This window comes from Microcaecilia unicolor, chromosome 1 (genome assembly GCF_901765095.1).
Source record: "Microcaecilia unicolor chromosome 1, aMicUni1.1, whole genome shotgun sequence".
In the NCBI taxonomy this organism is placed as follows: Eukaryota; Metazoa; Chordata; class Amphibia; order Gymnophiona; family Siphonopidae; genus Microcaecilia; species Microcaecilia unicolor.
This window is the reverse complement of record NC_044031.1, coordinates 420,658,375-420,685,165: the sequence shown is the minus strand read 5'-3', so window position 1 is coordinate 420,685,165 and position 26,791 is coordinate 420,658,375. Positions and strand designations below refer to the sequence as shown.

The 26,791-nt window shown below is 46.2% G+C and overlaps 1 protein-coding gene across 1 annotated transcript in view; it reads right to left on the bottom strand.

Moving 5' to 3' along the window:
• The window catches only part of ZNF236 (zinc finger protein 236), a 502,799-nt gene that overhangs the window by 256,869 nt on the left and 219,139 nt on the right, over nt 1-26,791 (bottom strand). Inside the window, exons 9-11 of the mRNA XM_030211824.1 lie at nt 12,392-12,592; nt 4,538-4,766; nt 3,301-3,573 (exon numbers count right to left, since the gene is read on the bottom strand). Coding sequence (XP_030067684.1) covers nt 3,301-3,573; nt 4,538-4,766; nt 12,392-12,592 — 703 coding nt within the window. The remainder of the gene's footprint in view (nt 1-3,300; nt 3,574-4,537; nt 4,767-12,391; nt 12,593-26,791) is intronic.

Here is a 26,791-nt window from a genome sequence, read left to right as displayed (position 1 = left end):
CTCCAGAGTCGTGAGGCAACTGAGTGCGCATCAGCTCTGGGTCCCCATGGATCCGGTACTGGGACTCGATCTTCTTGGGGATGTGGGGATTAGTTAAAGGCTTGGTCCAGTTCGCCAGCAATGTCTTTTTGAGGACATGGTGCAGGGGAACAGTGGACGCTTCCTTAGGTGGAGAAGGATAGTCCAGGAGCTCAAACATTTCAGCCCTGGGCTCGTCCTCCACAACCACCGGGAAGGGGATGGCCGTAGACATCTCCCGGACAAAGGAAGCAAAAGACAGACTCTCGGGAGGAGAAAGCTGTCTTTCAGGAGAGGGAGTGGGATCAGAAGGTAGACCCTCAGACTCCTCGTCAGAGAAATATCTGGGGTCTTCTTCTTCCTCCCACGAGGCCTCACCCTCGGTGTCAGACACAAGTTCACGGACCTGCGTCTGCAACCGTGCCCGGCTCGACTCCGTGGAGCCACGTCCACGATGGGGGCGTCGAGAGGTAGACTCCCTCGCCCGCATCGGCGAAGCTCCCTCCGCCGACGTAGTCGGGGAGCCCTCCTGGGAGGTGGCCGCAGTCGGCACCGCACGCGGTACCGACGTCGGGGACCTCACCCCGGGCGATGGGCCAGCCGGCGCCACGCTCGACGGTACCGGAGGCGCAAGCACCGCCGGTACCGGAGGGGTAGGGCGCAACAGCTCTCCCAGAATCTCTGGGAGAACGGCCCGGAGGCTCTCGTTCAGAGCGGCTGCAGAGAAAGGCATGGAGGTCGATGCAGGCGTCGACGTCAGAACCTGTTCCGGGCGTGGAGGCTGTTCCGGGCTGTCCAGAGTGGAGCGCATCGACACCTCCTGAACAGAGGGTGAGCGGTCCTCTCGGTGCCGATGCCTGCTGGGTGCCGACTCCCTCGGCGACCCAGAGCTCTCGGTGCCGACGCGGGGAGGAGACCGGTGTCGATGCTTCTTCGACTTCTTCCGAAGCATGTCACCGGAGCTCCCCGGCACCGACGAGGAGGACGTAGAATCCATCCGTCGCTTCCTCGGGGCCGAGGCCGAAGGAGGTCGGTCTCGGGGGGGCTGTACCGCAGGAGCCCTCAGGGTAGGAGGAGACCCACCCGAGGGCTCACCGCCACCAGCAGGGGAATGGACAGCCCTCACCTGCACTCCACTCGATGCACCACCGTCCGACGACATCAGGAGACGAGGTCCCGGTACCACCAACGTCGATGCAGCTATCCGATGTCTCGGCGCCGATGCAGAGGGCCGATGCCTCGATGCACTCGATGCACTGGCAGCCAAGGAAGAAGGTCTGGACGCTGATGACGTCGATGCACACGATGACCCCGGTGCCGATGCCGACGAAGAGCCCGAGAACAAAACGTTCCACTGGGCCAATCTCGCTACTTGAGTCCGCCTTTGTAAGAGGGAACACAGACTACAGTTCTGGGGACGGTGCTCGGCCCCCAGACACTGAAGACACGAAGAGTGCCTATCAGTGAGCGAGATTACCCGGGCGCACTGGGTGCACTTCTTGAAGCCGCTGGAAGGCTTCGATGTCATGGGCGGAAAAATCACGCCGGCGAAGTCAAAATCCGAAATGACGAATTTGGAGCACCAAAACTTTAAGGGAGAAAAATCTCGACCGAGGCCGAAAAGAGGCCTACCCCGACAACGAAAGAAAACTTACCGGGGCAAAAACTGGAAATACGGGAAGGGGCAAACGAAACCCAAGGGGGTTTCCGGAGCACTTTCCGAACGAAAGAAAACTTTTCCGAAGAAAAAACACGTCGATTAAATAACGGACGCGCGAGGTCGACTCTCCGGGGCTCAACACGGCAAAAAACACAGCCATACCGAGTGCGGACGAAAGAAGACTGGCCGGCTCCGGTTTCGGGCGGGAAGACGGCCGCGCATGCGCGGTGCGCGCGGGCGAGCAAGAGCTAGCAAAGGACTTTGCTAGGAAGACTCCGATTGGAGGGGCTGCCGAGGACGTCACCCATCAGTGAGAACAAGCAGCCTGCTTGTCCTCGGAGAATTGTGAATTACTGGCACCTCTGTCACATGTTAGTACTGCATACATCTAAATGACATACAGAGCAGTTCTATAAACTGGCACAATCTCAAATAAATTACTGATGAGAGAAAGCCTCAGACTCAAGCTGCCATTTATTTTGAGGTTCTCAAGCACCCCAAAAACAAAATTAGGATAAAAAGTTACTTTTTATAATTCTGCAGCATTAGCTCTGAGCTTACTCATAAATTTTAGATAATCTACAAACTGGACCAGAGCTAGCCCTGCAAGATTCAAATATAACTCAAATATTCAAATAGCATCCTGATTTCTCCTTTACCTTTTTATCTGTTTAAGTCTGTCATAGCCACTTCTTCCTGCTTCTTTGGGGGGAATCCAGTTGAACTTAAATAAACCTCAGAGGAGGCTTCAGTGTTATGGATCCTTATTTATAGTTAGTTACCTGGTTTTTAGACCACATCTACATCTTGCCTAACCCAGGCTATAATAACCCTCAGTTTATAGTCAAAAGAAGCAACTCCCCATAAAACCTGTTACATATAAACCATTCTTCTAACCCTGTTGGCTCGGGGAGCAAAGGCTGGGCTCAGGAATTTGAACTGGAGTCTTTTACAAAATAAAGCACAGTGCTGCTATTGAGCCACTAGGTCAGCCCCTCTTTAAACATCTTTTAAAAGAAAAAAAAAAAAAAAGAGAGAGAGAGACCGACCCTAGGAGAAGAGTACTTTGAAACCTAGTGATTAATAGGTATAATTATAAGAGTCAATGAACCAATCACCTCATAGCTAGGTCTAGAAATTAATGACTGTGGCATTACATATTGGAAGTATTACAGCGAAATGTCAAAAGGGAAAACTGGCACATATATACATACTACAAACCAGATGACCATCTATTACTTATAACGATACACTAAAATGCTATCTTAAGGCGGTAAATAAATTACTGATGAAAAGATTTGTGCTAAGTACCCTAATTCAACAGAAGGGGTTTGTTTTCCTATTTTCTGCCTTTGCCGAGCAATATTAGTGGAAAGGCTCCTAAGCAATTAGACTGCATCATATAGGACAAGTGGTTAAAAAACCATGCAGTTGAAAATCAACTCTCAAAAGAATAAATACTCCATTACTAAAATTAACAAGCTGCAAAATAAAAAGGTTCCATAAAATAATGCACTGTTAATACTGAATTTCTCATGATACTAAAAGGTGCCTAAAGAAATTATTCAAAGTTCTGTACAAGCTAGATAAGTGAAACCAAGCACACTTTCAAAAGGCCTTACCTGTATGTAGGCGAATATGAACTTTCAAACTGCCTGAGGTCGAGAAGCATTTCATGCAGTATTCACATTTAAAAGCTTTTATGCCAGTGTGGGTTTTTATATGAGCAGTGAGAGTGCTTTTCACCGCAAAGGCTCGAAAGCACTGAAGACACTTGAATGGCTTTTCATGAGTGTGAATTCGAATGTGACGTACAAGGTCACTGGGCTTTTTAAATTCTTTTGAGCAGTATGGACACACATGCCACCTAACGCCACTTTCCTCTCGTATAGAGCCTAGGACAAACAAAAAATGACAGATATTTTACAACTGACATTAAACAACTTCTACTGAAAACTGGTTAAGAAGAGATAGCTACTAATCTGTGTTGTCAGAATTCATTATATATGAATGCTCACGTGTACGTATATCACAAAAGATGACTAAATTCACTACTGCACTGCAGAAGCAGTGCAAGATTACTTAAAGCAGTACCCCATAACCATGCTCCAATTTCTATGGCACTAAACTGCTTCTGCTCTCTTTTCTGTTCACGTGATATCCGTTGGGTACAACTCAAATACATTGTTTCATGACAGTACAATTTTTCAGTCCCATAACACTTCACTCAAGCAGGAACAATTGAAGGGTTTATTTCTAAAAACTATTAAGTCCATTTTAGTTGCATTGGACATAATTTATTTTATCACCACCCAACCCACCACTTTATTCACACAATGTAGCAAAATGTTTTTCTTTCGCAGGAAATAGCCCAAAACAGAGCCCCTTCCTTCCACGGTCATTAAACTTTATGTCAATTTTGTCAAATCTCATCTTAATTACTTATTAATTTTAATGTTGAAGTTGATGAGTTTTCTCCTGGAAAATTAGATTAAAAGCATGGCATTTCTCCCTCTTCTGAGCTATATACATTTCTTCCTGAATTAAAGAAAACTAGAATTCCAAACAGACATGTCTTAATGGTAGCCCAAATCGAAAACTCCCTCCCTCCCCTTATAGGACACAAAAGGACAAGCCAGCATCTGATGTAGAGCAGACCTTACTTTTTTTTTTTTTTGTTTTAATCTGGGACATGAAAGAAATAAACATTCATTTTAGAAAAAAAATGTAGAAAATCTCAATGGATTGAAAACCGGCCCAAAAAACGTAGTACATCTCAGTGGCTTGAAAACGGATACAAATATGGTTATGCTGTCGAACAGCACAGTAGGTTTCTTTAAAATGTTATGCTCATATTACCAGGCAAAAATGGCGACTTCCTCTTTGTCATCTTTTTTTCTGGCTTGTCTAATTTATCTTGGCTTTCTTGTTCTTTTTCCTCTCCTGGATGAACAGAGTTGGGTGGAGGGTTTGTGATACTCTGAATTTCTTGATCATGGTGCGGGGATACTGAAGTCTTAGCCTGGTTAGGGTCATTAGAATGAGATGGAACTGGAAGTGAAGACAGTCCACTGTTTTCTAGCGCTTGCTAAAGAGGGAACAAAACTAAAAAAAGTCAGAGAAGTTATATTTGATAAAATGTGTCGAACTCACTCAAGTCATGCAACAGTACAGAGCAGTATTACACGCCTTGACATGGAATAAATCTATCAATGTATTTATAAACAGTAGTTCTCAATGGTGAACTAAATGATTGCACTTGGCTCTTTATTATGTAAAATTGAAACTAGAAAAGGGCATAAAACTCTAGACTTGTAATCAGAATCCATACCTATAACAGAGCTATTTTGGGAAAGAACATTATGAAAGCCTAATTACCGTATATATTGCAATATTCCTACAACATCAGTGAAAAATGTCACCATTTCCAATTCCTATTCAGGGTTTAGCTAATTCTGCACTAACTTTCAGGGATCTTATGATCATAATCTACAACAGCAATTTGATAACCCATCCTATGTTGCAGATCTGAGTCAAGCTAAACTGAAAAGAGCTGAAAGCAAATTGGCCGAGTTACAAGCCTATAGCTGGGCCTTGAATGACCACAGATTACAGTTTATGCTAATTCACAGGGTTAGCAATTTTCAAAAGCCATCTGCCTAGGTAAACAGGTTGTCCAAAAACAGCCTACCCTCTCCTCAGGTAAAAGTATATGCATACTTCTACCCACAGGTAAAAGTATGTGCATACTTCTACCCACAGGGAAAAACGGTGGGTTCCAGATGGGATAAGGCTGTGGACAACAGTAATGTGCACACAGTCAACCCTCAATTCAACAGATTTCGGAAACAGACCAAAAATTAGATGGAACCCAAAACACTTGACAAGGGTGTATTTCCTCTTTTCTGCACATGCTCTTATATTTGTGGCCAGTGTTTGTTTAGCAGTATCTGTGTACTGTAGACATGCTTTCCCCTGGATTCTATAGATGTTGCCCAAATTCAGACGTGCTGCTGAGATGTGTGCACAAATTAATTGGTCAACAAGTTCTTAACCACCAGTGACTGGGTGTCAGCAACCAATTATTGTTAATTGGTACTCATTAAAATTTGTGCACTCTATTCTATAAGGCAGGGTGCCTAACTCCCATAGCACACATCCCAAAAGGGAATGTGGCCATGGGAAGGGAATGGACGTCTCATGGGCATTCCCAAAATATGCGCACAGTTATAGAATACTGGGTAAGTGTGCCTAACTTGGGTACCAGCATTTACACCTGGTTTCAGCAGGCGTTAAGTCTGGAGCCCTTTACAGAACAGCACTTAGCACTGATATTTTTCGGCACCCATTTTTGAACACTATTTATAGAATTTCCTCCTCAGTGATCAACAATGGCTTCTAAACCTAGTGGTAACAGTGGAAAGAAGAGAACACATATGAATTTAAGTGCGGTGCAGAAACTTGAGTTAAACAAGAAATTGAAAAGTGGAGTTCAAATTGCACACCTTTTTGCAGAACATGGTGTCAAGAAACAAACCGTTTCGGATAGTTAAAAAAAAAATCAAAGCTGAAACTAACAGAGTTTGCTGTTAACTATGGTACTGAAGGTGCAAGTGATGTAGGAGTTAGAAAACATACGAAAGTAACGAGAGATAAAAGATTCTGCTATATTGGCCATCATTGGATAATTGGTCATTAATACCAATTAGTTGCTAATTATGTTATTAAGTTACATGTGCAACTGCCATTATTCTATAACTTACGTGTGCAACTTGGAACGCTAAGCATAAAATTGTGCTCACAAGTTTACAGAAGAGGACAGAGGGTGGGATTTTCTTGAGCTGGAGGGAGAAGGTTCACTTCTTTTCATGGTTTGCTCTGGATAGGGATGATTGTGGGCAGCTTCTTGGGCAACTAGCCTACCATAAGAATGTAAGATATGCCATGGTGAGTCAGACTCGAGTTCCATTCAGCCCAACATCCTGTCTTCAAGAATGGCCAAGCCAGGTTGCAAGTATCTGGCAGGATTATTGGTCTTAATTGGTGCTAGTTGACACTAGTTAACAGTTACATACTTAACTGCCACGGTATTCTATATACTGTGCACACAAAATTCAGAGTATGCAACTGCAAGGCAGAACAGATCTGTGAGAGGAATGGGCAGGTCAGGGGAGTGCCTAGCCATGACGCACGTGGGTTATAGAATACTAGCATTTACGAGCTTAACTGCCCACAGTTAGGAATGAACATTTACGCTGCCCATTGAGCAAGCATAAGTGATTGTGCCTAAAGTTAAGTATGCAAATGTGCAAGTGCCATTATAGAATCTGTCAACCTGGTGCCTAACTTTAGGCAATCTAAAGAGAATTATCCCCTCCCCCCCACCCCCCGGATTCTATACAGCACAACTTAAGTTCTGCACACAAATCCGGTCTTATGCTGGATTTGTGTGCACAACTTACTTAGTTAACAAGCAAATCGGTGCCAATAATTGCCAATTAACAAGCAATTACCGACACTAATTAGCTTTAATTAACATTTAGGAGTGGCATACTGGTTAGAGCACCGGTCTTGCAATCCAGAGGTGGCTAGTTCAAATCCCACTGCTGCTCCTTGTGATCATGGGCAAGTCACTTAACGCTCCACTACCTCAGGTACCAACTTAGATTGTGAGCCCTTCTGGGACAGAGAAATATCCAGTGTACCTGACTAACTCACTTTGAGCTACTACTGAAAAAGATGTGAGCAAAATCTAAATAAATAAATAAAATTTATGTGCACAACTGTCTAAGCGTATTCTGTAACATGATGCATGTATATTCTAAGTCGCATAGTTGAAAAGGGACATTCCTAAAATCTATGCGCATTATTGTAGAATACACCCGGTCTGTGCCTAATTTAAGCATCAGCATTTACACCAAGTGGTAACTGCCCTCAACTAAATTTAGTCACACAGATGGGCGCTCAGCATATTCTATAAACCACATGGAAATTTAGGTGTACTTTATAAAATACACCCAGGCGTTTTTTTTCTGAGCCAATTTTTTTTAAGTGTGATATATAGAATGTAGCCCTATATGCCTAAGTCCACACACTAACCCAAAAATGACAAGGTTCTGACCCACGTCCCCCATTTCAGACACTGATTTCCCCCATTAGATGAAAATCTTGAGAACAAACCCACTCATTCCTGCCTCAGTGTCACCATGCTGGAAAATGCTGGCACTTGACTCCTTATTGCCTGTCTTGAGGAGCACTGGCTCCTGAACTGGGAAGCCAATACTCCCAAAAAAATTATCTAAACCATCAGAGGTATGATCATCTTTCAAGGCCCAAGATGTGGTAAAAGGATTAATACAAGCTGCGACTTATGTTTATGTATATTATGGTTCTTAATATACCACCTTTCGGTACTAGAATCAAAGAGGTGTACATAAAGAAACAGAAAGGAAGTACAATTCAATATAAAGGACAGTAGAAAAAGAAGAGGAGGAGGGAAAAAAAAGAATAAAAATAATTAGCAAGTAACAAAACTAAAAAGAGTAGTTAAGTAGCCGACAACACTCCATACCCATGGCCTCAAGAACCCCCAGCAAAAGCCAGGGAAAATAAATGGGGTTTAGAAGGCTTCTAAAGAAGATATAAGATTCATCACCCTGATGTCTGAGGGAAGGAAGTTCCCGAGAGAAGGGGTAAGGCAAAAGAAAGCGATAATGAGGGTGGATTCTAACCTGGCACAATATAAAGGAGGGCCTGGAAAACGACGATCTGAAGGGCGAACTGCTTCCATCCCCACGAGAACCCCGCAGAACTGCTTCCGTCCCCGTGGGAACCCCACGGGTTTCCTATGAACCCCATTCCCGTGCAGGTATCTAGTTGAAACCCTCTGCTCAATGTGCAGCGGCAGCTAAGACAGCAAATAGAATATTAGGTACTCTTAGGAAAGGAATGGAAAACAAAACTAAGGTCATTATAATGCCTATGTATCGCTCCACGGTGTGACTGCACTTCAAATACTGCGTGCAATTCTGGTCACCGCATCTCAAAAAAGATAGTGGAATTAGAAAAAGTACAGAGAAGGCCAACGAAAATGATAAAGGGGATGGGATGACTTCCCTATGAGGAAAGGCTAAAGCGGCCAGGACTCTTCAGCTTGGAGAAAAGACGGCTGAGAGGAGATATGATATGCTAGAGGTCTATAAAATAATGAATGGAGTGGAACGAGTAGACATGAATCACTTGTTTACTCTTTCCAAAAATGGTAGGACTAGGGGGGCATGCAATGAAGCTACAAAGTAGTAAATTTAAAACAAGCAAGAGAAAGTATTTCTTCATTCAATATGTAATTAAACTCTGGAATTTGTTGCCAGAGAATGTGATAAAAGCATTTCGTTTAGCGGGGTTTAAAAAAAGGTTTGGACAGTTTCCCAAAGAAAAATCCATAAGCCATTATTAAGATGGTCTTGGGGAAAACCCACTACTTATTTCTAGGATACACAAGCTAGTAGAAAAACAAAGGAGTGTGCCTTATATTAAGGGAACGTCTCAACCAGTCGCCAGGGATATTGTTCACCATTCACTACTATCGGTGTCCCTCTATTTTGCAACCGTTCTCATCATCGACGTTTCCAACCTTCCTCCCATTTAATTTATTATTTTTTTGATAATTTTTCTTCTTACTCTTAATATTGGAGCATGGAGGTATATCTGTGCTATCTTCCAACGCTTAACATACGGATACAGTGAACTTCCGTGTGGAATAAATCGGGTTCAGCTATCTCAACATTAACATTAGCTGAACCCGATTTATTCCACATGGAAGTTCACTGTATCCGTATGTTAAGCGCTGGAAGATAGCACAGATATACCTCCATGCTCCAATATTAAGAGTAAGAAGAAAAATTATCAAAAAAAGCATTATAAAAAAAAATAAAAAATTAAATGGAAGGTTGGAAACGTCGATGATGAGAACAGTTACAAAATAGAGGGACACCGATAATAGTGAATGGTGAACAATATCCCTGGCGACTGGTTGAGATGTTCCCTTAATATAAGGCGCACTCCTTTGTTTTTCTACTAGCTTGTGTATTGCTATTAAAAAGTGTCCTAGTAGAATATTGCCTCAGGAAATAGTATTTCTAGGATAGACAGCATAAAATGTACTGGATCTTGCCAGATACTTGTAATCTAGATTGGCCACTGTTGAAAACAGGATGCTGGGCTTGATGGACCCAGTATGGCAACACGTATGTACTAACAGAAGAAATCTGGCCATGGAAAGAGAGGAAAGAGTCAAAGCAGACTCCCAAATATTTGAAAGTGTCAACCAGCTGGATAGACGTGCCACAAAGCAAAGGAGTAACAGATAGATATGACTAGCATCATGTGACCCAGAGGGTCACTGTCTTCTGCTGGTTGAGGATGAGATGGTTAGTAGAAAGCAAGCAATCAACCTTGTCCAAGAAGGACTGGAGGACAGTCAGATCTGGACTCCTAGGGGTTTGGGGTGGAAATCAAGAGAATATCATCTGTATTGATATAACATCTAACTATGTATTCCTGAATCAAGGAAGCAAGTGGACTGAGAAAAATATTAAAGAGTAGCACAGAAAGTACTGAACCCTGGGGTAAACCACAAGGACGCAGCCAGAGGTGGAGAGTGGTAAAGTGATGCTATATGACCTATCCATAAGGAAGGGAGAAAAACAGCTAAAAGCAATCCCACTAATACAAATAGAGGAATTCTGGATAGTAGAAGGGAGTGACTAACCAGGTTAAAGGCTTCTGAAAGATCCAGGACCACCAGGAGGAGTGCATTACCATGGTTGAAGGCAAAAGAGAGAGGTGATCACTGTCTATGGAACAGCCTTTGCGAAAGCCAGCCTGAGAGGGGTGCAGTATGTTAGAGGCCTCTGCTTGCTGAGAGAGTTGCAAGGCGACAAATTTCTCCAGTAGTTTAGCAAGACAAGGAAGATTGGAGACAGACCGATAATTTGAAACCAGTAGGGAGAGTTTCTTCAGGACTGGATAAATAAAAGCTGGATTTCCATTGGGCGGGTATGGAGCTGGAGAAGAAACTATTTAGTATCGTGGAGCATGTGAGAGGAGCAAGGCTGTGGCTAGGGTGCAGCAAACAATTGGATGGGATCAAATCAAGGGAACAGATTGTCTTACAGAGAGGGTAAACTGAACTGAGAGCTGGTAAGAGTAAACGAATCTGTGGAGCTCAGGGGGTCTGAAAGGTAGGGTAGGCAGGGGAGAGAGAAGGAAGGGATTCATTTGCATGAAATGCAGTTCATTATTTTGCCATGCATTCCACCTGACTTTCTAGATGTTAAAAAGTCTAACTTTACTGACATCGTTTAAGAAATAGAATCCTAAATGACTAGATGGAGTCTTCATTTAAATGCATAAATTGGTCAAGTGTGAATTCACTAATAAAAAAAAGAGACAGTAACATTCAAAGGGAATTACCTGAGTAGTTACAGAGGTTACCCTAATGATTGGGTCTTTTACAAAGGTGTGCTAGCGTTTTTAGTGCATGCTAAAAATAAGTGTGTGCTAAATGCTAGAAACACCCATGTATTCCTATGGACGTCTCTAGCATTTAGCTTGCGCTAAAAACGCTACTGCTCCTTTGTAAAAGACCCCCTATGTCCCTTATTTTGAAGTTCTGTCACCTCTAAACGCATATGTTTAGGCCAGAGAAATTGAGGACCGGCCAAAACTTCTTGAATAAAGTGAGAATAGGCCATGGGTAGTCCAAAAACAGGGTCTACAGTTCGCCAGATAATGTCAATATGCAGTTACTATCTGGCTAACTTTATCTGTACACTATGGCTACAATTGTAGCAGATCTAAATATATTTCTGAATTGAGACATAAGATTCAGAGGCTCAGATATATAAGGATGTCTCTTTAAAATCTACATAAAGGCATCCGTATGCTAATTAATATTGCCCCCAGTGCTTCTAGTATAACAAGTTAACAGACATCAAGTAAATATCTCTCGCACTTTAAAAAAAAATTCCCGTGATGATTGTCGAGTGGCATTATTTTCCATGATTCCCTTCACCTAAAGAGTTACAATTTGCTCTTGATTTCACATACAGTTTAGCCACCAAGGCATCCATCACAAAGTAATAGCCAAAAAAAGAGAAGAAATAATCTCCACAAAAAGGTCCAGAAGAAAAACAAACAGTGGAGATGGACAAACAATCACATTGGATAGTGCTCCAAAGATAAAATGGTCTTTATTGAAAATAATCTCTTCACAAGACTTTACAGGGACCTTCAGCAACCCAATTTGAGTCACAAATTCATGTTCACAGCTCCATGCATTTTCTGCTTTCATCTATTTATTTTAGGTCACAGGTTCTTAACTAAGTCCACGGGACACACCTAGCTGGTCAGGTTTTCGGGATACCTACAATCCTGAAATGAGGTAGAGCTGAATGCAATGAAGGTAGGGAATGTAAATCTATCTCATGCATATTCATTGTGGGTATCCTGAAATCCAGACTGGCTAGGTGTGTGCCAAGGACTTTGCTGATCCACCGTAAAGTCACATATTCTATAAAAGGAATGTCAAAGCAGAAGTACACCACATTAAAATGCCTAACCTGATTTAGGCCAAGATCAGTTTGGAAATATAAGTGCTTATTTGAAAGAAATGCCATAAAATGTTTTTTGAATGCTGTACACCTTTCCCACCTGTAAAATGTCTCGGTTGATTTCTACTGCGATGCTAAGTTGTTGTCCTGTGTGAGAAGATTGGTGGTTCTCAGTCATCACAGGCTCTGAGAGTTCCAGAAGCTGCTGGATAACATCCGTCACTGCTTGCTGTCCCTGTTGGCCAGCAGCTAAAGTAGATGTGTGGACAGTATTTGGAAGTGGAGATTGGACGAGTGTCGCCTTAAGGAGCAAAACATTAAACAAAAAGCAGTAAAATGTTTAGAGCTAATATGAACAAAAAGAGAATTATTAGGCTAAACCAGGTCTTTCATATCAGACTGCTTTTAATACATGCACATGCTACTTACAACCACCATCCAAAAAGTTTTGTTTTTTCAGTATCAAAATACCAGAAAAATCCTATTCTTATTTGTTTCATGAAGTAACACTTTTAGTAAAATGTTGTGGCATGTGAATTTACAATGTTAAATTATTGTAAAAGGGGCATTTAAAAATTGTATAGCTTTAGAAAGTGAATGCTACATACCTGTAGAAGGTATTCTCCGAGGACAGCAGGATGATTGTTCTCACTGATGGGTGACGTCCACGGCACCCCCTCCAATTGGAATCTTCACTAGCAAAGACGTTTGCTAGTCCTCGCGCGCCCATGCGCACCGCTCATGCGCGGTCTTCTTCCCGCCCGAACTGGCTTGTGTTTGTCAGTTCCGTATGTAGCAAAACATAGACAAGAGAAGACACAACCCCAAAGGGGAGGCGGGTGGGTTTGTGAGAACAATCAGCCTGCTGTCCTCGGAGAATACCTTCTACAGGTATGTAGCATTCGCTTTCTCCGAGGACAAGCAGGCTGCTTGTTCTCACTGATGGGGTATCCCTAGCCCCCAGGCTCACTCAAAACAACAAACATGGTCAATTGGGCCTCGCAACGGCGAGGACATAACTGAGATTGACCTAACATCTTATTCAACTAACTGAGAGTGTAGCCTGGAACAGAACAAAAAAATGGGCCTAGAGGGGTGGAGTTGGATTCAAACCCCAAACAGATTCTGAAGCACCGACTGCCCGAACCAACTGTCGCGTCGGGTATCCTGTTGCAGGCAGTAATGAGATGTGAATGTGTGGACAGATGACCACGTCGCAGCCTTGTAAATCTCTTCAATAGTGGCTGACTTCAAGTGGGCCACTGACGCTGCCATGGCTCTAACATTGTGAGCCGTGACATGACCGTCAAGAGCCAGCCCAGCCTGGGCGTAAGTGAAGGAAATGTAATCTGCTAGCCAATTGGATATGGTGCGTTTTCCCACAGCCACTCCCCTCCTGTTGGGATCAAAAGAAACAAACATTTGGGCGGACTGTCTGTTGAGCTGTGTCCGCTCCAGATAGAAGGCCAATGCTCTTTTGCAGTCCAATTTGTGCAGCTGACGTTCAGCAGGGCAGGAATGAGGACGGGGAAAAAATGTTGGCAAGACAATTGACTGGTTCAGATGGAACTCCGACACTACCTTTGGCAAGAACTTAGGGTGAGTGCAGAGGACTACTCTGTTATGATGAAATTTGGCATAAGGAGCATGAGCTACTAGGGCTTGAAGCTCACTGACTCTAAGAGCTGAAGTTACTGCCACCAAGAAAATGACCTTCCAGGTCAAGTACTTCAGATGGCATGAATTCAGTGGCTCAAAAGGAGGTTTCATCAGCTGGGTGAGAACGACATTGAGATCCCATGACACTGTAGGAGGTTTGATGGGGGGCTTTGACAGAAGCAAACCTCTCATAAAACGAACAACTAAAGGCTGTCCCGAGATCGGCTTACCTTCCACACGGTAATGGTATGCACTGATTGCGCTAAGGTGAACCCTTACAGAGTTGGTCTTGAGACCAGACTCAGACAAGTGCAGAAGGTAGTCAAGCAGGGTCTGTGTAGGACAAGAGCGAGGATTTAAGGCCTTGCTGTCACACCAGACGGCAAACCTCCTCCATAAAAAGAAGTAACTCCTCTTAGTGGAATCTTTCCTGGAAGCAAGCAAGACACGGGAGACACCCTCCGACAGACCCAAAGAGGCAAAGTCTACGCTCTCAACATCCAGGCCGTGAGAGCCAGTGACTGGAGGTTGGGATGCAGAAGCGCCCCTTCGTTCTGGGTGATGAGGGTCGGAAAACACTCCAATCTCCACGGTTCTTCGGAGGACAACTCCAGAAGAAGAGGGAACCAGATCTGACATGGCCAAAAAGGAGCAATCAGAATCATGGTGCCTCGGTCTTGCTTGAGTTTCAACAAAGTCTTCCCCACCAGAGGTATGGGAGGATAAGCAAACAGCAGGCCTTCCCCCCAATCCAGGAGGAAGGCATCCGATGCCAGTCGGCCGTGGGCCTGAAGTCTGGAACAGAACTGAGGGACCTTGTGGTTGGCTCGAGATGCGAAGAGATCTACCAAGGGGGTGCCCCACACTTGGAAGATCCGGCGCACTACTCTGGAGTTGAGCGACCACTCGTCAGGTTGCATAATCCTGCTCAACCTGTCGGCCAGACTGTTGTTTACACCTGCCAGATATGTGGCTTGGAGAAACATGCCGTAACGGCGAGCCCACAGCCACATGCTAACGGCTTCCTGACACAGGGAGCCAGATCCGGTGCCCCCCTGCTTGTTGATGTAATACATGGCAACCTGGTTGTCTGTCTGAATTTGGATAATTTGGTGGGACAGCCGATCTCTGAAAGCCTTCAGAGCGTTCCAGACCGCTCGTAACTCCAGGAGATTGATCTGTAGACCTTGTTCCTGGAGGGACCAGCTTCCCTGGGTGTGAAGCCCATCGACATGAGCTCCCCACCCCAGGAGACGCATCCGTAGTCAGCACTTTTTGCAGCTAAGGAATTTGGAAAGGGCGTCCCAGAGTCAAATTGGACCAAATCGTCCACCAATGCAGGGATTCGAGAAAACTCGTGGACAGGTGGATCACGTCCTCTAGATCCCCAGCAGCCTGAAACCACTGGGAAGCTAGGATCCATTGAGCAGATCGCATGCGAAGACGAGCCATGGGAGTCACATGAACTGTGGAGGCCATGTGTCCGAGCAATCTCAACATCTGCCGAGCTGTGATCTGCTGGGACGCTCGCACCCGGGAAACAAATTGTTGGCTCTTGTCTCTGGGAGATAGGCACGAGCCGTCCGAGAATCCAGCAGAGCTCCTATGAATTCGAGTCTCTGTACTGGGAGAAGATGGGACTTTGGATAATTTATCACAAACCCCAGTAGCTCCAGGAGTCGAATAGTCATCTGCATGGACTGTAGAGTTCCTGAAATTAAATATGCCCAAAACCGAGCTTCTCATTTCCCCCCCCCCCAAACCCACCTCCCCGCTCCCCCCGTTTTCTATTTCTGTTGATGGCTCTCTCATTCTCCCTGTCTCCTCAGCTCGAAACCTTGGGATCATCTTTGACTCTTCTCTCTCCTTCTCTGCTCATATCCAGCAGATTGCCAAGACCTGTCGTTTCTTTCTTTACAAAATTCGTAAAATCCGCCCCTTTCTTTCCGAGCACTCTACCAAAACCCTCATCCACACCCTTGTCACCTCTCGTTTAGACTACTGCAATCTGCTTCTTGCTGGCCTCCCACATAGTCACCTCTCCCCTCTCCAGTCGGTTCAAAACTCTGCTGCCCGTCTCATCTTCCGCCAGGGTCGCTTTACTCATACTAACCCTCTCCTCAAGACCCTTCACTGGCTCCCTATCCGTTTTCGCATCCTGTTCAAACTTCTTCTACTAACCTATAAATGTACTCACTCTGCTGCTCTCCAGTATCTCTCCACACTCGTCCTTCCCTACACCCCTTCCCGTGCACTCCGCTCCATGGATAAATCCTTCTTATCTGTTCCCTTCTCCACTACTGCCAACTCCAGACTTCGCGCCTTCTGTCTCGCTGCACCCTACACCTGGAATAAACTTCCTGAGCCCCTACTTCTTGCCCCATCCTTGGCCACCTTTAAATCTAGACTGAAAGCCCACCTCTTTAACATTGCTTTTGACTCGTAACCACTTGTAACCACTCGCCTCCACCTACCCTCCTCTCTTCCTTCCCGTTCACATTAATTGATTTGATTACTTTATTTATTTTTTGTCTATTAGATTGTAAGCTCTTTGAGCAGGGACTGTCTTTCTTCTATGTTTGTGCAGCGCTGCGTACGCCTTGTAGCGCTATAGAAATGCTAAATAGTAGTAGTAGCTCCTGCCTTTGATGTGTTCTTCACCAGCCTTAGGTCTAGGATGGGACGCATCCCCCCTGTTTTCTTTTCCACAAGGAAATACCTGGAATAGAATCCCAGCCCTTCTTGCCCGGGTGGCACGGGCTCGACCGCATTAGCGCTGAGAAGGGCGGAGAGTTCCTCTGCAAGTACCTGCTTGTGCTGGAAGCTGAAAGACTGAGCTCCCGGTGGGCAATTTGGAAGCATGGAGGCCAAATTGAGGGCGTATCCTTGCCGGACTATTTGAAGAACCCAACGGTCGGAGGTTATAAGAGGCCACCTTTGGTGAAAAACTTTCAACCTCCCCCCGACCGGCAGGTCGTCCGGCACGGACACTCTGATCTCGGCTATGCTCTGCTGGAGCCAGTCAAAAGCTCGCCTCCTGCTTTTGCTGGGGAGCTGTGGGGCCTTGCTGAGGCGCACGCTGCTGACGAGAGCGAGCACGCTGGGGCTTAGCCTGGGCCGCAGGCTGTTGAGATGGAGGATTGTACCTACGCTTACCAGAAGAGTAGGGAACAGTCCTCCTTCCCCCATAAAAACGCCTACCTGATGAGGTAGATGCTGAAGGCTGCCGGCGGGAGAATTTGTCGAAAGCGTTATCCCGCTGGTGGAGCTGTTCTACCACCTGTTCGACTTTTTCTCCAATAATGTTATCTGCACGGCAAGGGGAGTCCGCAATTCGCTGCTGGATCCTATTCTCCAGGTCGGAGGCACGCAGCCATGAGAGTCTGCGCATCACTACACCTTGAGCAGCGGCCCTGGATGCAACATCAAAGGTATCAAATACCCCTCTGGCCAGGAATTTTCTACATGCCTTCAGCTGCCTGACCACCTCCTGAAACGGCTTGGCTTGCTCAGAAGGGAGCTGGTCCACCAAGTCCGCCAGCTTCCGCACATTGTTCCGCATATGGATGCTCGTGTAGAGCTGGTAAGACTGAATCTTGGCCACGACCATGGAAGAATGGTAGGCCTTCCTCCCAAAGGACTCTAAGGTTCTGGGGTCTTTGCCCGGGGGCGCCGAAGCATGCTCCCTAGAACTCTTAGCCTTCTTCAGGGCCAGATCCACCACACCAGAGTCGTGAGGCAACTGAGTGCGCATCAGCTCTGGGTCCCCATGGATCCGATATTGGGATTCTATCTTTTTGGGAATGTGGGGATTAGTTAGTGGCTTGGTCCAGTTCGCCAGCAATGTCTTTTTCAGGACATGATGCATGGGTACTGTGGACGCTTCCTTAGGTGGAGAAGGATAGTCCAAGAGCTCAAACATTTCAGCCCTCGGCTCATCCTCCACAACCACCGGGAAGGGGATGGCCGTAGACATCTCCCGGACAAAGGCCGAGAAAGACAGACTCTCGGGAGGAGAAAGCTGTCTCTCAGGGGAGGGAATGGGGTCAGAAGGAAGGCCATCAGACTCCTCGTCAGAGAAATATCTGATGTCTTCCTCTGCCTCCCAAGAGGCCTCCTCATCGGTATCAGACACAAGTTCACGGACCTGTGTCTGAAGCCGTGTCCATCTCGACTCCGTGGAACCACGGCCACGGTGGGAGCGTCGAGAGGTGGACTCCCTGGCCGGCAGCGGCGAAGCTCCCTCCCCCGACGTTGTCGGCGAGTCCACCTGGGAGGCAGCCGAAACCGGTACCACAAGCGGCACCGGTACCGAGGACCTCACCCCGGGCAAAGGGCCAGCTGTCGCCTCACTCGACGGCACCAGTGGCGCAAGCACCCCCGGTACCGGAGAAGGGCGCAACAGGTCTTCCAGAATTCCAGGAAGAACGGCCCGGAGACTCTCGTGCAGAGCGGCTGTAGAGAAAGACTGGGAAGCCGGTGCAGGCGTCGAGGTCAGAGTCTGTTCCAGGCATGGAGGCGGTACCGGACTTTCCGAGGTAGAGCGCACCGACACCTCCTGGATGGAGGGTGAGCGGTCCTCCCGGTGCCGATGCCTGCTGGGTGCCGACTCCCTCGGCGACCCAGAGCTCCCGGTACCCAGTCGGGAAGGTGACCGGTGACGATGCTTCTTCAACTTCTTCGAGCGAAGCATGTCACCGGAACTCCCCGGTACTGATGAGGGGGACATTGAATCCAGACGTCGCTTCCTCGGGGCCGGGGCCGAAGATGGTCGATCCCGGGGGGGCTGTACCGCAGGAGCCCTCAGGGCAGGAGGAGACCTATCCGAAGGCTCACAGCCATCAGCAGGGGAATGGACAGCTCTCACCTGCACTCCAGACGAAGCACCACCGTCCGACGACATCAGCACCAGATGGGGTCCCAGTACCACCGACGCCGACGCACTCTTCCGAAGCCTCGGTACCAACGATGCAGGAGGAGGATGCCTCGATGCAGTCGATGCCGATGCTGTCTCCGAAGTCTTCGGTGCTGCTGACGCCGATGCACCCGACGAATCTTTCAATGCCATCGAAGCGCCGGAGAACAGAACGTTCCACTGGGCCAATCTCGCTACCCGAGTCCTCTTTGGCAAAAGAGCACAAAGACTACAGGCCTGCGGGCGGTGCCCAGCTCCCAGACACTGAAGATACGAGGCGTGCCTATCAGTGAGCGAGATTACCCGAACGCACTGGGTGCACTTCTTGAAGCCGCTGGAAGGCTTCAATGTCATGGGTGGAAAAATCACGCCGGTGAAATCAAAATTCGCGATGATGACACGAGCACCGAGACAAAAAGGGGGAAAAACCCGTACTGGCGGCCAACAAGGCCGCTGCCGAAAGCGAAAGAAAACTTACGCTGGGAAAAAGCTAGAAATACGGGAAAAAGGTTCTCTCTCTCTTTTTTTTTTTGTGAAAACACGAAAGACGCGCGAGGGTCCTCTGAGGGGCACGAAACGGCGGCAAAAACATGACCATCCCGAGCGCGGACAAAAGAAGACTGACGAACACGAGCCGGTTCGGGCGGGAAGACGACCGCGCATGCGCGGTGTGCATCGGCGCGCAAGGACTAGCAAACGTCTTTGCTAGTGAAGATTCCGATTGGAGGGGGTACCGTTGACGTCACCCATCAGTAAGCAGCCTGCTTGTCCTCGGAGAAACACTTTTCTAATGAATGCTGAAAGTTAGGGGTGGAAGAGGCAGAATATTGTAACAGTAGAATCATTAGAATATATGGGTTTGGCCCAATGGCTCAAGTGGTAAATGCTGTGCAATGCTATACCAAGGATCCCTCAGTTCAAAACCTGCTTTGGGACTTCTGCTTCCTGGAGCAGCAGGTGCTACGATAACCGAAGAAGCCCCATTCATTTGAAAAGGGGGGGGTCATTACTATAAGATGACACTAGTAGCCACATTCAAGGATCATGATTTCAGGATCCTAAAAGAAACCCTCCTGCATTGTCCCCCCAACCCACTACTGTCACTGTAAGGATCAGAACTAGGTATGTTTTGAAGCAGTGAGGGTGGGGGGTGAGGGGGAGGTTCCAAACCATGGAAATAATTCCTGGGTAGTTGTGAATTAAAAACAAAACTGGAAGCAAGCAGGAGCAAACTTACTGGTACATATTATGTTTGTGTATCTCTTTCTTCAACTCTAAAATAAAAGCAAACCATGGAGGTGTTCTCACAAGTTCCCCTCCAACTATACCACAGTGCCTCTCAAGTTTGCTCTTCAGGATTACTAAACAGCTCTAAGTTCAAGCCAGTCATAACTATTATGCAATGTCTGCATGCTTTTAGCCTAGGAACTAGGCTAACTGGCATATTTTAAAGTACTTTGAAAACCAGATCTGAACAGGTTGGGGGGGGGGGGGGGGGGGGGGGGGGAGGCACAGCACAAGACTCCAACATGAAAAACAATACAAAGTAACTAACATATTTTAGCCCTTCAGACAATTTCTTCTTCAAAAAATATATCACAATACTATACATTTTAAAGCTTCGAAACAGTTCCAAATTCAAAGGCGACAATCCTTTAAAAAAAAAATCTAACTACTAAAATGTATTTATCAAATAAAGATGCAAAATTGGAAAAAAAAACAAAAGAAATGGCTGTCTAATCATATGGTGAGATAAGTGCCACTCACCAGGACCAGTCATGGATTTTCAGCAGTATTACAATCGATTGTGTTGACAGATAATGCCAGGGAGGTCCAAGAGCTGAGCTAAAATGGAGCTGAGAGTTACCCGGTTACCAGTGATATTCAGACTGCTAACTGGATAACTATCTAGACAAAGGACAGCAAGAAGGTTCTCCTTTCTTTTATTATTTTTTAAACAACAACACTGGCAGCTATCTATAGTATGAATACAAAGCCCAGTGCTTACATCCATAATCCCTCCCACGCCTTGTTCAACAGCAACATATTCATACTTACATGTTACAAACCTGATTTCACCAGGCATTACAGTCTATATGATTACTATCCTTCCAATTTAGCAAAATAACTTGCAATGCTACAGTGATAGATCAAAGAGTTTCATTGAGGAGCAGAGAGTGTCAAGGATAGGCTCTTGGACTTCCAAATTTATAGTCTAAAATCCTCTTTTAACTAAAAGACTGGCTTGACCTCTTCCACATTTGTTGCCAGCACTCCTACAGAGACCCACAGCATATGTCCCTTTTTGAATATTATAGAACTAACAATTCTAGGTCCCACTGGCAAATTTTGCCACATTAGAGAGTCCATATCACTCTGTGCGCAATTAAATATGAGGTCTGTGTTAAGGAGTCCAGAACAAGGACCAGGTCTTCCTGGTCATCACCTGACAGCTTCCTAGACCTTCTTGACCCCACTACCAAGTCAATGGCTATGGCATTCAAGAATGACATACAGACTAGAAACAATTCTAACTGAGAAAAAAAAAATTTTCTATCAACTTCAGATTTGGGTCATCAGTCAATTCATAAAACTAAATCTATTGTAGTGCACCAATTTTAACCACTGGAAAAGATGATGAGGCTGTAAACTGAATGTGCACTACAATTCCAGAAAAGATATGCAAAAAGGCTGTCCAAATTTATCTGGTTACTGTTCTGAATGTTGCCAGTGGCCACTTTATACCCAGATATTCAGTGCTGGTATTCGGGTACAGCCCACACAGAATAACCAAGCATAAAAAACCTATAACTATTTGTTTTATGGCAGCTATTACTGAGATTCTTATCCTCTAGTGGTAAACAAAAATTTAGAAAAATAAGTCCCTTTTTTTAAAGTGTCATCTTCAGTTGAAATGTGTTAGACTGAAGTTGAAAATGTAGGTCCTATTACTTGAAGTTAGTTGGGACAGCTAGTCTCCCACTTCTTAGTAATTTAACAACAAATCTGTGGAGGATCAAGGTGGTAGTAATCATCAGTCAAAATGACAGATTCAGCAGTAGCAGCAGAAATTGAAACAATGCAGACCCTGGGCCACCTAATACCCGTAAAGAACTTGGTGAAAATGGGATGCTGAATTCTTTTACTTTCAAAGCTCACCATAACTGACTACGTGTGCAACTATCCAATCCAGCTCAAACAAAATCAAAGATTCTGCCTCAATACAGCAGAGTGGATAACGTCCCATAAACAGCTATTTTGAAGCATGGGACCTTTAGACCTCATTCAGCCCCTACCAGTCATACAACAGTACACAAAGCCTCTTTCCAAAACCTGGTGCTCACCTGCTTCAACTTATTTGCCAAGTCTTTTAAGCACCGATGATGGTGATTTGAAATGGGGAGTAGAATGTGTGCCTACTCCAGACAGTATCCTTAGGCCAAGAAGTAAAAATCTATTGAGGACTCCTTTAATTTACCCATATACTTATTGAAGATACTGAAAACAGCATGTGATGCAAATTAGTTTTTAAAAAATTCATACTGTGCCCATAGCTCTGAATATCCTGAGTTTTGTATGTTTATCCGAGAACCATTACATTTTGCTAACCAAGGGGCCTTTTACTAAGCTGTGCTATTAAATAGGCTTAGCATGCCCTTCCATGGGTCTTTCCCGCATACTATTCCCATTTCTAGTGCGGACTTAAAACACAATTTTCTATTACATTTCTTGCTGGCCATGCGCAAATATTAGCATTAGCATGCGTCCACTTTAAAAAAAAAATGACTGCAGCACTTACCACCCCCTATTTAGGAGGCACTAAAGGCTCCCCCTTGTTATGGACACGGTAATGTCAGAGCATTAGCTGAATAGCATTTCCACACCCATTCTCTGCACCTGGCACGCCCCATCTACAGAAATAAATAAATACTGTGTGCTTAGCTTGCAAAGATGGTAAAACTAACACAGAATGCTTTAGTACATCCTGTGTTAGGCCATTTTTGCTGCATTAGGCACACGTTAATGCATAATGCAGTTTAACAAAAGGGCCCCAAAGCAAAGATACTTACCTGTAGCAGGTACTCTCCAAGGACAGCAGGCTGATTGTTCTCACATGTGGGTCAACGCCTGTGTCGGCCCAGGAATCGGCATTTTGCAAGCAAAATAAAAACAAAGTTTTGCCAGAGTCTTCTGGCGCGTGTGAAGCGTGCACCGCACATGCGCAGACGACTTCCTGCCCGTCGCGTGAGCGTGCCTCCTCAGTTTAATCAAAAAGCATAAAAACAAATAACAACAACTCCAAAGGAGAGGTGGGCGGATTTGTGAGAACAATCAGCCTGCTGTACTCGGAGAATACCTGCTACAGGTAAGTATCTTCTCTTTCTCTGAGAACAAGCAGGCTGCTTGTTCTCACATGTGGGTACCCTTAGCAACCAGGCTCACTCAAAACAATGAACATTGGTCAACTGGGCCTCGCAACGGCGAGGACATAACATAGATTTGACCTGAAACCATAAACAACTAACTGGGAGTGCAGCCTGGAACAGAACAAAAATGGGTCTGGGGGGTGGAGTTGGATTCTAAACCCCGAACAGATTCTGCAGCACTGACTGCCCAAACCGACTGTTGCATCGGGTATCCTGCTGAAGGCAGTAGTGAGATGTGAATGTGTGGACTGATGACCACGTTGCAGCCTTGCAAATCTCCTCAATAGAGGCTGACTTTAAGTGAGCCACTGACGCAGCCATGGCTCTAACATTATGAGCCGTGACATGGCCCTCCAGAGTCAGCCCAGCTTGTGCATAAGTGAAGGATATGCAATCTGCTAGTCAATTGGAGATTCTGCGTTTTCCGATGGCGACTTCCCTCCTGTTGGGATCAAAAGAGACAAATAACTGGGCAGAATGTCTAAAAGGCTTTGTCCACTCGATGTAAAAGGCCAATGCTCTCTTGCAGTCCAAGGTGTGCAAACTGCTTTCGCCAGGGCAGGTATGAAGACGGGGAAAGAATGTTGGCAAGACAATTGACTGGTTCAGATGGAATCAGACACCACTTTTGCCAGGAACTTAGGGTGCGTGCGGAGGACTACTCTGTTGTGATGAAACTTGATATAAGGTGTATGCACTACCAAGGCCTGAACCTCACTGACCCTACGAGCTGAAGTAATAGCCACCAAGAAAACGACCTTCCAGGTCAAGTACTTCAGATGGCAGGAATTCAGTGGCTCAAAAGGAGCTTTCATCAGCTGGGTGAGAACGATGTTGAGATCTCATGACACTAGAGGAGGTTTGACAGGGGGCTTTGACAAAAGCAAACCTCTCATGAAGAAAACAACTAAAGAGTGTCCAGAGATAGGCCTACGCTCTACACGGCGGTGATAAGCACTAATCACACTAAGATGAACCCTTACGGAGTTGGTCTTGAGACCAGACTCAGAAGTGTAGAAGGAATTCAATTAGGGTCTGTGTAGGACACGAAAGAGGATCTAGGGCCTTGCTGTCATACCAGATGACAAACCTCCTCCATTTAGAAGAGTAACACCTCTTTGTGGAATCTTTCCTGGAAGCAAGCAAGACTCAGGAGACACCCTCTGAAAGACCCAAGGAGGCAAATTCTAAGCTCTCAATATCCAGGCAGTGAGAGCCAGAAACTGGAGGATGGAACACAGAAGCGACCCCTCGTTCTGGGTGATGAGGGTTGCAAAACACTCCAATCTCCATGGTTCCTCGGAGGACAACTCCAGAAGAAGAAGGAACCAAATCTGATGCGGACAGAAGGGAGCTATCAGAATCATTCCGCAGTCTTGCTTCAGTTTCAGCAAAGTCTTCCCTACTAGAGGTAAGGGAGGATACGCATACAGGATGCCTGTTCCCCAATGCAGGAGAAAGGCATCTGACGCTAGTCTGTCGTGGGCCTGAAGCCTGGAACAGAACTGAGAGACCTTGTGATTGAACTGAGTGGCACAAAGATCCACCGAGGGGGTGCCCCACGCTCGGAAGATCTTGCGGAATACGCCCATGTTCAGTGACCAGCCGTGAGGTTGCATTATTCTGCTCAGCCTGTCGGACAGACTGTTGTTTATGCCTGCCAGATAAGTGGCTTGGAGAAACATGCCATGACAGCAAGCCCAAAGCCACATCTGGACGGCTTCCTGACACAGAGGGTGAGATCCGGTGCCCCCTGCTTGTTGGTGTAATACATGGCAACCTGATTGTCTGTCTGAATCAATATGATTTGGTTGGACAGCCGGTCTCTGAAAGCCTTTAGAGCATTCCAGATTGCTTGCAATTCCAGGAGATTGACCAGAAGACCTTTTTCCTGAAAGGACCAGGCTCCTTGAGTGGGAAGCCCATCTACATGGGCTCCCCACCCCAAGAGAGATGCATCCGTCATCAGCACTTTTTGTGGCTGAGGAATTTGGAATGGACGTCCCTAGGTCAAATTGGATTGAATCATCCACCACTGCAGAGAATTCCATAAGTCGGTGGACAGTTGGATTATATCCTCTAGACTCCCCGCAGCTTGATACCACTGGGAAGCTAGGGTCCATTGAGCCGATCTCATGTGTAGGCATGCCATGGAAGTCACATGAACTGTGGAGGCCGTGGTGCCCCAGAAGTCTCAACATCTGCCGAGCCGTGATCTGTTGAGATGCTCGAACCATGGACACCAGGACCAGGAGGTTGTCTGCCCTTGTCTTGGGAAGATAAGCTCGAGCTGTCTTTGTGTTCAACAGAGCCCCAATGAATTACAACTTTTGAACTGGGGTGAGATGGGACTTGGAGTAATTGATTACGAACCCCAGTAGTTCAAATACCTGAATAGTCATTCACATGGACTGTAGAGCGCCTGCCTCTGAGGTGCTCTTCACCAGGCAATCGGCGAGATAAGGGAACACATGCACTCCCAGTCTGCGTAGCGACGCTGATACTACCGCTAGGCACTTTGTGAACACTCTGGAGGCAGACACCAAAGGGCAGCACGCAGTACTGAGTTCCCAGCCGAAATCGAAAATACTTCCTGTTCCCAGCCGAAATCGAAAATACTTCCTGTGAGCGGGGAGTATCGCGATGTGTATATAAGCATCTTTAAGTCCAGAGAGCATAGCCAATCATTTTCCTGAATCAAGGGAAGAAGGGTGCCCTGGAAAACCATCCTGAACTTTTCTCGGACTAGAAATTTGTTCAGGGCCCTTAGGTCTGAGATGAGACATATCCCCCCTGTTTTCTTTTGCACAAGGAAATACCTGGATTAGAATCCCAACCATTCTTCCCCTGGTGGAACGGGTTCGACTGCACTGGCCTTTAGAAGGGCGGAGAAATCCTCTGCAAGTACCTGCTTGTGCTGGGAGCTGTAAAAATGAGCTCCCGGTGGGAAATTTGGATGTTTGGATTTCAGATTGAGGGTGTATCCTAACCAGACTATTTGAAGAATCCACCGGTCAGAGGTTTTAAGAGGCCACCATTGGTGAAAAAATATCAACCTCCCTCCAATGGTAAGTCGTCCGGTACGGACACTTTTACTGAGGCTATGCTTAACTGGAGCCAGTCAAAAGCTCTTCCCTTGCTTTTGCTTGGGAGCAGTATGGGCCTTAGACGCATGCTGTTGACGAGAACGAGCGCGCTGGGGCTGAGCCTGGGCAGGCTGCCGAGAAGGAGTGTACCTATGCCTAGGATAGGAATAGGGAGCACTCCTCTTCCCCCCATTTACCTCCTAGATAAGGAGGCAGTAGCAGAAGGCTCGGGAGCAGGCATTGGGCTGTTGGAGACCGACGCATCGGCACCTCCTGTATCGAGGGGGCGCGATCCTCTCAGCGCTGACGCTTCTCGGGTGCCGACTCTCTCGACGCCCCAGAACACCCGGTACCGTGTGTCAAAGGAGAACGATGATGGTGCTTCTTCGCCTTCGCTCAATGCCTATCATCGA